The sequence below is a fragment of the Bubalus kerabau genome, chromosome 11 (assembly GCF_029407905.1).
Source record: "Bubalus kerabau isolate K-KA32 ecotype Philippines breed swamp buffalo chromosome 11, PCC_UOA_SB_1v2, whole genome shotgun sequence".
In the NCBI taxonomy this organism is placed as follows: Eukaryota; Metazoa; Chordata; class Mammalia; order Artiodactyla; family Bovidae; genus Bubalus; species Bubalus kerabau.
In genome coordinates, this window is record NC_073634.1 from 8,276,325 (window position 1) to 8,287,314 (window position 10,990).

The 10,990-nt window shown below is 50.8% G+C and overlaps 1 protein-coding gene across 1 annotated transcript in view; it reads right to left on the reverse strand.

Moving 5' to 3' along the window:
- The window catches only part of AFF3 (ALF transcription elongation factor 3), a 582,468-nt gene extending 581,104 nt beyond the window's left edge, over positions 1-1,364 (reverse strand). The window contains exons 1-2 of the mRNA XM_055539447.1: positions 1,301-1,364; positions 1,037-1,153 (exon numbers count right to left, since the gene is read on the reverse strand). Of these exons, the coding sequence (XP_055395422.1) occupies positions 1,037-1,089 (53 nt within the window). The 5' untranslated portion in view covers positions 1,090-1,153; positions 1,301-1,364. The remainder of the gene's footprint in view (positions 1-1,036; positions 1,154-1,300) is intronic.
- Positions 1,365-10,990: the final 9,626 nt, after the last annotated feature.

A 10,990-nucleotide genomic window follows, 5' to 3' on the forward strand; every position in this document is an offset into this window, starting at 1 on the left:
CAGAACAGAATGCAGTTAATATGCTTGTTCCACAGATGTTCATTCCGTAAATATTAAACATAACACAAGTTCCTCCAGGAATATGCAGGCAGTAATTTTACCACCTGAATAGGGCTGGTTGGAAACATTTAGGAGATGGGGGGAGGCGGTGGATAAGAGGGATGTGGAAGCAGCCAATGGGATTTTTAACACACCCGAAACTAGAATTAAACTGTTTCCAGCGGCGCTTTACCTACAGCAGCTCCGCAATGTGAGGAGCCGGAGCCACAGAACCCCGAGGGCTACCGCCAGGCCGCCCGCTCCCCAAGCTGCGAGCCTTCAGCGCGGAATAAAGGGACACACGGGGCGCCAGTGGGCTGGAGCTGGGACAGGAGCAGTGTGGCCAGGCGAGGTGTGAAGAAAGAGCCCAAAGGGATTGCGAACCTCGAGGAAATGAGTCTCCCAAGGCCAGGGCCTCCGGAATTCCCGCACGGAGAAGCACTCGCCCCACTGCCCTCGGGTTCACTTTCTACCTCGGGTGGGAGTGGGTGGGAGAGATAGAAAGGATGCGGCCGCCAGGACCCGGCGCAGACAGGCGGGAGGCTGGAGCATCCTCTAAGGGCACTTGGCAGCAGCCTCAACTCCAGGGGGTCGCTGATGTGAACGACGGGGTGCGCAAATGGAGGGAAGGGAGGTGAGAGGTGCGGGGGCGGCGTGGGGGAACCGAGGGGTGGATCCCCGGCACTAGTGACACGTTCTAGAAATCGGTGCATTATCAAGGCTGCGCTCTGCCCCTGGCTCCCCACATCACCGGCCCCCGGGATGGGGGCCGACAGCACCGTGGGGAGGAGACGGGAAAGGGGGCCGAGAAGACAAGCGGGCGGCCAGGCCTCCCCCTGGGGGAGACGGGAAGGAGCCGGCGTGGCGGGCGCCCCGAACCCTCCCCGCCCCCACGGTGGCTGGTCGCCCGAACCCCCGACCCAGGTGAGGGCGCGCGGGCCGCCACAGTCTCCCCTCGCCGCTCGCGCCCGCCCAAGCGGCGGGCACAGGGACTCACCACAGCGACTCGAGGTCCCATTCCTGGAGCAGGGCTAAGTCGAAGCTGTCCATGGTGGGAGGTGTCAGCGCTGCCGCCGCCGCCGCCGCCGCCGCCGAGGATCGGGCCGCCCGCGCGCTGCAACGAAAGGCGCCGCTCAAGGTGCATCCCGGCCGCGCCGGAGGGGCCGCCGCCCGCCCGCCGCCCGCCCCCGGCTCGGGGCTCCCGGCGCCCCCCTCCCGCCTCGGGGCCGGCCGGGCGGCTGGCGGCGGCCAGGGCACTCACCCGCTCGCCGGCTCGCGCAGGCACACACCGCAGAGAGCGGCGCGATCGCCGCCGCCGCCGCCTCCTCCTCCCCTCCCCTCCACCCCGCCCGCCCCGCGCCCGCCCCTCCTCCCGCCCTCGCGGCGGCCCGGCCCGGCCCGGCCCGCTGCAGCCGCCGCTGCTCCGAGCCCGCCCGCCCGCCTTTCTCCTCCGGGAGGCGCGTGTGCGCGGGCGAGGCCGAGACGCGCGCGCGCCGTGAGCCCCGCGCCGCTCCCGCCCCGCGCGCCCCTGCGCTCCCCGAGCGGCTCCCCCGGGTCCCGACAGCTAGCAGGCCGCGCCGCCCGGCCAGCCCCGACCCCCGCGTACCGCTCCGCGCCGCGACCCCGGCCTCCCGGGGGCGCCCGGCGTGATCCGGCCAGCCGGGCCGAGGCGCGGGCGGCGGCGCGGAGGGTCGGAGATGCAGAGCTAGTCCGGGGCTGCCGCATCTTCTGCCCCGGCTCCGCCCGTCCTCCCCCCAACGCCCGGGTGCACACACTTCTTGGAGGGGGTCCGGTCTTCGCCTGACCCGGCCGGGCGCCTCCCGCCGCGCACCGGGCGATGGGGCGGCTGCCGACCTGAGTGGGTGCTGGGAGATGCCCTGGCGGCTCCAGGCGCGGAGCGAGTTGGCGGTGCAGCCTGCAATAGCGCCGTAAACAAACCGTTTAAAATATCGAGCCAGTAAGTTACGTTAAATCAAGGGGATCGGGGATGAAACCTCTTCTGAGGGGACCTGCAGTTTGGGGAAGGTACCCCCATCCCCAGTGCTCCAGCTGGCCCGACCCTGGAAACCCACCTCCTTTGTATTTCTTTCAGGGAAGGGGGACAGGCCTCTGGGGGTTGACTGCAAACTTCCAGCCCTGTCTTCTGTCTGACAGAAGGATGACAGAGTGTCACTGTGGCTCCTGAAAAATCAAGTTCTTATTATTAGTACTTCCTGGAGTTTAAAGATCACTTCCCCCCTCCCTTGCTTTTGTGTAAGGGCTGGGAAGCCGGCGTCTCATCAGCGCCCTAGCCCTGTTTGTTTCACTATAGCTGGCCAAAACCCAGAACCTCTCTTTTGTCTCCTGACTCTCCTGTCCTCTTGGCCACAGCGCTGGGAGCCTGGCCCAAGCTCCCAAAGACTTCCTGGAGAGAGCAGTACAGGGCAGGGTAATACCCATCCCTTGCACCCAACCCCCCAAGGCCCTGCCATAGGGAGCCTTCTGGCACGCTCCCCTTTTGTTCATTCTAGACAAGAGGAACCACTGCCTGAGGCTGCCAGAAATCTAGACCCTTGGGTGGCACTAAATCACAGGATCCCTCCATCTGGAGGCAAGCCTAGGAATCATACCCTCCTCACCTCCCTGACCTCTGAATGAGGATTAACAAACTAAGTCTGGAGCACACGCAGGAGAAGAAAGGACCAAGGAGAATTCTTTCCTGTTTGGGGTTGGATTACAAAAACGCTCAACCCCCTGCTGCCTTCCCCCAGCTCTGATGTAGTCCTTCCTTTATTAGCATCCATAACTAATGTGCAGAAGGTAAAACAGTAAAGGAAGGCAGAGTCTGACAGAAAGGAATTTCCCTCAACACGGGTTGAGGGAAAAGAATTGGTATTTTACAAGCTGGTAAGTCCCAGCCCCTAAAGACCTCCCTCATTAGTTGAAGGTAGTAACAAGGCTAGGAGGAACAAAGGGAATGCGAATATGGGGGAACACATAGGTGTGAAGCACTCTTCCCAGGACCCAGTCGAGGGTGTATTTGGAGAGACTGGGAGGGAGGGGGGAATCTGTCTTCTCAACGTCTCCTTAGCATAAGGCTTCTTGCAAATGTTTGCTCTGGCAAAAGTGAGATGGCTGAAGCATCCAGACAGTGTTCCCAGGAACAAAGGCTGCGGGGCGGACGGAGGCGCGGGGGCCGTTGTTGAGGGTGGAGGAGAGCTCAAGAAAACAGCCCCGCTCTGGAACAACTGCAAGTTCCACTCCCCAACAAGAGGAGCGTCCTGTTGCTGGGCTAAGGGCTGCCGGCTGCCTGCCGGGAAGCTTCTCCAGAAAGACCTCCCACCCTTCTCAGGGATCTGACTTCCCTTCCCTTCCCACACGTCTGTTTATACAATGGAGGAAGGCTGAAGAACAAACAGAACCATGTTTACTGGGACTCCCATCCTGGGCCTGAGCTCAGGATACAAAATTGCCCTCACCATGGAGGCTGAGGATAAATAGACGGTCCTGGAAGAGGGAAAGGAGAAAGCCCTAGGGGTACTGAGCTGGCAGAGTGGTTCCCTCATAAAAGACCTCCCCACCCCCCCGCCCCCCGCCCCTCACCCCTCCCAAAGCCACGGAGGAATGGGTAGATAGATTTCTATTTGAATTTAAACATGGTGTCTCGTGCTAATACATGGGTAAATTTGGGCCTAAAGCAATTTAACCGTGGGTAGTGGGCATTTTTTTCTTCAGGACTAGCTCATGTTTTCAGTCTCAGGCCTCTAACATAGGGGAAGTTACATGAACACTTTTATTTCCAGTTTTTGTGTATAGTCTCCAGTGGGACAATAAGGCCTTTTGAAAAAACTCAAATAATATTGTATCAGTAGATGCCAGCTTTGCTAAGTTGTCATGGAAAGAAATTTATATTATTCACAGGTAAAAATGTAGAACAGTTAATGAGAGCTTTTATAGGGTGATCTTATTATTATTTATCAGGTTTATTAAGCTGTTCTTACTATCCTCCAGCCAGTGGTATGTTTTGGTACACATGTCACTTATGTCAAAATGTTAAATCCTTAATAAAAAGCACCAAAAAGTGTCAGGGGGGCAGGGGGTGGAGAGGGGGGGTTGGTGCTTGGACACCCTGGGATTCAAATGCCAGAACTAAAAGGGAGGATTTTTTTTTTTTTTTGTAAAGGAATAAGAGATAACCTAAGTTAAAAATAAAACTGGTATTTCCTATGAAGCTGATATAGTTTCTGTGCATAGCAAAGGCAGTCAGGCTGGAGGGACTTCTCTCCTCTGGAGATAAATGAGACATTACTACAGAAAGCTCAACAAAAGTGCCCAGCTTCAGAGAGCAGCTGGGGGAGGCAGCTACATGAGAGGGGCTGCTGGCATCCTAGGTCAGGTTTGTTTGTTTAGGCCACATCTCTGAAGGAAAAGGATTCAGAAATGAATCCTACTCAGTGTGGGGCAGGCATTCAAGGGCACTTAGCTAGGGCCTCACTCACATTCTGCCAGCCTGGAACTGGAAACCTCCTAAACAGATCCAGAAGCAAGTCTGTGGTGTCCGACTGAGATCACCTTTTGGATGCGGATTGAGAGAAGAGAGCCCTTACATGGCTTTATTAATTCAGGCCTTTTTCTGAAAGACCTGGCTGCAGCTCAGAGGTCTTTTGTGACCAGGTAGGAATTTTCCTTTTACGATCCCACCATTCCGCTGGAAGGATATGCCTGGCCAAAAGTCAACGGTGCAGGTGGTCCTGCCGGAAGGTGATGGGAGCCCTGCCCCACCTCCGCCAGCACTGTGCTCACCACAGCCCCCCTCCTGTTTCAGCCAGACGGTGGATGGCACCAGCGCTCAGTCTGTGTCTCCTTCCTGAGGCTTCTTGGATGTTTGTATTTGTCTGTAGGGATGGCAGGATCAGCCCTCTAGGCTTTCTGCTTGCAAATGACATGCTAAAGCCCCCGGGACAGCTCCAGTTTTAATCCACCTGGGAGCTCAAGAGTCCCCAGGGCTTTCCTCTCTGCTATCTTAGAGTGGCTCTAGCCTGGGATCTGAGGGGCCTTTCTTTTTCTATCTTTTTCATCATTCACCAGGTCCTGAGCAGATGGTGTGGCTGTGCTGGCTGTCATCACTCCTCCTATGTTTCCATGGAAACCTGGGGCATAGGGACCATCTCTGCCTTGGGCTCTCTGGCAGTATCCTCTGGCCCCTCCCCCTTGCCTGCCCACGTTCTGGAGAGTTTGAGAACCTTCTGCCAGGGTCATTTCTGAGATCATCTAAGGACATACTCCCCAGGAATGGTTAAGAACTGGCTAGAAAAGGGACGGGAGGAGAGGGGAGGCCAGTTCCCAGTTGTGTGGCTGAAGCCAGTTTGCAATGGGGGCATATTCAGACTATCTGTCCCTTTAGCTGGATTCCATAATGGCTGATTATTGCCCAGATGTCAAAAGAGATGTGCCTAAGCTTGTCTCTGCTCATCAGGCAGCAGATATGTAATGAGTGTAACAATGTTACTGATAGTTTACCTTTAACTGACATTCTGCCCCCTCCCTGAGCAGCCTTCTGGATTTTTTTTTTAACAAACCATGTTTTCCCTAAGGAATGTACCTTCCTCAAAGTTTCCAACATCCTCCTGCCTACATAATTCACTTATATATCTACTAAGACATTAATTAGATTCAGAAGTCTGTGGAAACAGCAGAGCTGGGCAGGTCAGAGGCCAGGCAGGGCAGAGAAAAGAGTGGGGAAAATGACCCTTGGGAGAAGGGGGGGAAGCAGAGGGAAATTTTTCATGCCATTCAAGTACCAAACAAGACAATTTCAAAATGTGGACAACTACTATAACATTGCTTAGAGAATTAAAGTAGTGTCCAGTTAAAGATTACTTTTATTTTAAAAAAAAATTTGATTTGGCATAAGAATTCTATGGATATATGTCTTTGGTGTTATTCAGTTGCAAAGTTGTATCCGACTCTTTGTAACTCCATGGACTGCAGAACTCCAGGCTTCCCTGTCCTTCATTCACCTGGAGTTTGCTCAAACTCATGTCTATTGAGTCAGTGATGCCATCCAACCATTTCATCCTTTTTTGTATTAGTTGCTCCTTATACATCTGCTACAAAAGACTATTGTGTCTGAAGCTCACCATAATTTTTTTTTTTAAAAAGAAACAAAGCATGTATACTGAAAATGAAAATGCAGACAGAAAAAGCGTAGGCAATTCAAAAAGTGGATCAGAAAAGTAATTCCTATCATAGATCATGTAGTTCACACCATGCTGACCTACTTGGGGGATAATCCCATTATTTGTGATACAAGAAGATCCCTTGGTACTGCTAACAAGAACCAACCATCCTGACTTAAAATTTAATATTCCCACTGGCTCTTTGTTGTGCTTCTTTGAGATGTGCACTGACCATCATGTAAGACTCAAGGACTCTAAACCTTTGAGAATGTGTGCATGCAACTCTTTGCAACAATGGCACCCCACTCCAGTACTCTTGCCTGGAAAATCCCATGGATGGAGGAGCCTGGTAGGCTGCAGTCCATGGGGTCACTAAGAGTCGGACATGACTGAGCGACTTCACTTTTACTTTCCACTTTCATGCACTGGAGAAGGAAATGGCAACCCACTCCAGTGTTCTTGCCTGGAGAATCCCATGGATGGAGCAGCCTGGTAGGCTGCAGTCCATGGGGTCACACAGAGTCAGACACGACTGAAGCGACTTAGTAGCAGCAGCAGCAGACTGTAGCCCACCAGGCTTCTCTGTCCATGGGATTCCCCAAGCAAGAACACTGGAGTGGGTTGTGATGCTCTCCTCCAGGGGATCTTTCTGACCCAGGAATTGAACCTGCATCTCTTGCATTGGCGGGTGGGTCCTTTACCACTAGCGCTACCTGGGAGTATGGCCAACATTTCTATATTATGATATACTGGGTTCTATCAATTCTGTGTATTCCTCCTAAAACCACATGAGGTATGTTACCATTGTTTTTGTTTTACAGATGAGTAAAAAAGAACAGCTATGTGTCACAAACCAAAGAGCAACAGATTGGATCTAGTGATCAAGGCTGGGTTGGACATTTTTGTCTCTGATAGCTCTAAAATGTTGGAGTTCTATCTTCAGCTGTCCTCCTGAGCACTGCCAGACAGGAATCTCTGGAGGACAGCAGGGGAGCCATAAATCTTTTCCTGTTTAAATGGAGGACCTCCTCCTTGGTTTAAACAAATCTCAAGGTGTTGGCCTGTTCCCAACAGGAGCACCTGCTGTTTAGTTAGGTGTTGACAGACAGCAAGAGTAGCATCCAGGAGGAGGAGATGCAGCTTAGGTCTGAGGGGAAACGTGGTAAGGAAGTCATGACATGACTGCATGTCAGACTCTTCTTTGTGGCACCAGAGAGCATTCAGGTGTAGAGCTAATGATGCCCACAGAGCCTCAGAGGACACTGAGGTCACAAGTGGGCCAGTTCTGGCTCATGTCCTAAAGACAGAGAAATTTCATATATATGTTTTGATAGTTAAACATTGATGGGCCAAGGACAGCAATATAAGATCCTCACAAAGTCTATCAGGTAAAAGCATCTCCAAACCTCAAAGTTCATAGCAGAAGTGCTCTCATCTGGAAATAGAAGAAACAGAGAGAGCAGGGTACCTCACTGGGAGCTCGGGACAAACACGTGATGTCTGTCACTGCTAGTTGCCTACCCGATATCTATCTGCCCCCTTTTTCACTAAGAAAACCTAAGTTTGGGGAAATGATGAGCCCAGGTGAAATAATTATATTTTCTAGTCTCTATCACAGCAAGAACTGGGCATGGAACACAGCTCAAGCCAATGAGACATAAGCCTAAGTCGACTGGAATTTCTTTTTTTTTTTTTAATATAAATGTATTTATTTTAATTGGAGGCTAATTACTTTACAATAAGGCTGGAATTTCTTGGCAAGTTTCACTTTCCTGGAGTAGGCAGACTTTTATCCTCTAGGTCACTTCTTTCTTCGTTCTTCCAGAATGCAACTGAAGGCCTGAGATAGAGGAGCTGCCTTGGACCCTGCAGGCAAAACTCACAAACTAAAGTTGGCAGATCTGAAGTTAAAAGGAGGCAATACCCTTGTTGGTTTCTTCACATAACTGTGCCATCTTTGAACCACCACCTAGCTCAAGACTTTTGGGGACAAAACAAGACTCTATTTGGCTGAGCCACTATAATCATGTTTTGACTGTTACACCTAGCTCATAAAGAAGTCATGTTCCTCCAGTGTGCTCTTCACAGGGCCCCTTACGGTAAGGTCTATAGGTGTTCCAGACGATGTGCCCCATGGGCTTCCCAGGTGGCTCAGTGGTAAAGAATCCACCTGCCAATGCAGGAGACACAGGAGACTGGGGTTTGGTCCCTGGGTTGGGAAGATCCCCTGGAGAAGGAAATGGCAACCCACTCCATTATTCTTACCAAGAAAGTCCCATGGACAGAGGGGCCTGGTGGGCTACAGTCCATGGGGTCACAAAGAGTCAGACACAACTGAGCGCGGGCACACACACTTGCCCCAAAGGCAAAGCCTATATTTTCTCTCTTAAATACATTCTTGCCTTCTGGGTTCACTCCAGTTGTAAGAAGATCAATTAACAAGAAACCCATGCAGCCTCAATTGTCTGAAGACTGATTAATCCAGCTCCAGCATTTTTTTAGTATTCCATATTAATAATTGTTTCTTTATTTCCATGTTATTTATTAACCTGGTTAAGTGACTGTTACATCCCTCATAGGGATACTGGAAGATCTCATTTCTGGAAAATAGTGTAGGAACAGTAAGAGTTAGCCTTTCTTGTGTCCTTGCCACATATACAAAAAATATGCATGTTTTAGGCTCTGCCATTGTTTCTACCAATAAACTAATTACCACTGTATGAAGCTGATTTACTTCAGAAGGAGTTCAGAAAAAAAACTAATTAAGAACAGGATTTTGAAATATAAACTGTATTACAAGGTTAGAACGCTATAATGAAATTGTAGAAGCTTGGAAGTCGGGAGGAGCCATGGAGGCTCTCTCGCTAACCTCCAACCCCAGGCAGGAACTCCCTCTCTGTTAGCCCTGGTATGTTCAGCCCACTCAAGGAGGTTTCTAATGATGGGTAGTGCACTCTCAAAAGGCTTCCTATTCCATTTCTAATGGAGCTTAGCTCTGCCTGAACAACATTCTTCTTTATATTTATGAATCCCAAATTGATCTCCCTGCAACTTCCTAGCATCTCACCAGCTTACAGTAAGCACTCAGTTACAGCTCAGCTCCACCGAACCTCTCTCGGTCCTCAATACCTGGAATTACTTGCAAACTCAAGTAGTTTTCCTTGGCACCTTTGGCAGAGAGAGCTCCTTGTTGGGCTGGGAATCCCTTACAATGAAGGGGAGCCAGTGTGTAAGAAGGAGGAAGTAGACAGGGGTGAAAGAAACTCCATCTTCCTCCACCTGGTCGTTGGTTTCTTGGAAGAAGGGAGCTTCAAAAGGCAGGCGGAGCCACGAGCAAGAAAACAGCCACTACAAGAGAGGGAGGCAGGAACCTTTCCAAAAGAAAGCTACATCCCTGCGGGTTTTTAAGGAGGAAGCTGCACAATGAGAAGTAGAACATGGGGGCCCAAGACTCCAGGAGAAGGGTGAGAGCGAGGCCAGGAAGGAGGCCTCAGGGCCTCCTCCCGTCAAGACAGCAGCTCTTTCAAGAGCTAGTTCCCAGTGTTTTTCCAGAGTTCCAACTCTCCTGTGACACATATTATAATTCCATATACTTGGCACAGATAGTTACATTTTTATGAATTTAACATTACTTTCTGTCACTCTCTAGACAACAATATGAAGTTTATTACAGCATAAAGGGAAATTCATCCTTTTGGGCCCAAGGGAGTGGCAGCCCACATCCCCACACTGTCATCTCTGTTATCCTTCTCTGAAGGATGCGACCTCAAGTCAAGGATGGGGTTACTTAACCAAGCCCAGGTCTCGGGCTCAGGACCCAAGACAATACTCTCAATGAGCACATAAACCATTTCAGATATATATATATATATATATATATATATAACCAAACAAACATTATTGAGCATCTAGTACATGCCAAGCAGTAGATTAAGAAATAAGGAGAGAGACTTCCCTAGTGGTCTAATGGCTAAAACTCTGTACTCCCAATGCAGGGGGTCCAGGTTCAATCCCTGGTCAGGGAACTAGATCCCACATGCTGCAACTAAAAATCCTTCATTGCCACAACTAAGACCTACTGCAACCAAATAAATAAATGTCCTTCTGCTCAGTCATGTCTGACTCTTTGTGGTCCCATGGACTGTAGCCCGCAAGGCTCATCTGTCCATGGGATTTTTTTCAGGCAAGGGTATTCGAGTGGGTTGCCATTTCCTTCTCCAGGGGATCTTCCCAACCCAGGGATCGAACCCATGTCTCTTGCATCACCTGCATTGACAGGTGGATTCTTTACCACTAGTGCCACCTGGGAAGACCAAATAAATAAACAAGTAGCTTAAAAAAAAAAAGGGGAGTGATTATATTATAATATGATTAGTGGTATGTCTAGGGAAGTGCAAGTACTCAGGGAGATCTTCTAGAAAAAATGACTGACTCATATTCTAAGTCAAGAACTGACTCATCCAGAATAAGGTGTGTGGCAGAGGGTGGAAGAGGTCTGTGTGCCACGCTGAATCACCTGCTATGACACAGGTGTGTCTTCAAAGCTATCGGAGCAGGAGCAAGGGGGTGATGAGTCCTGTCTGAGGCTCTCGTAATGCAGAAGCTAACATGTGGGTTGGGTCTAAAGGAACGAGAGTCAAAGTGTAGCTGGAAGTGATGGAAAAGCATTCCAGGCAGAAGGAAAAGCACAGGATGGAGCACAAAGGCAAGATGCACGTCACATTCTGGTGACAGAGGAGGTTCTGTGTCATCAAAGTGTTGCTTTGGGAAGGAGGGCTGGAGCAGTCTGCGTG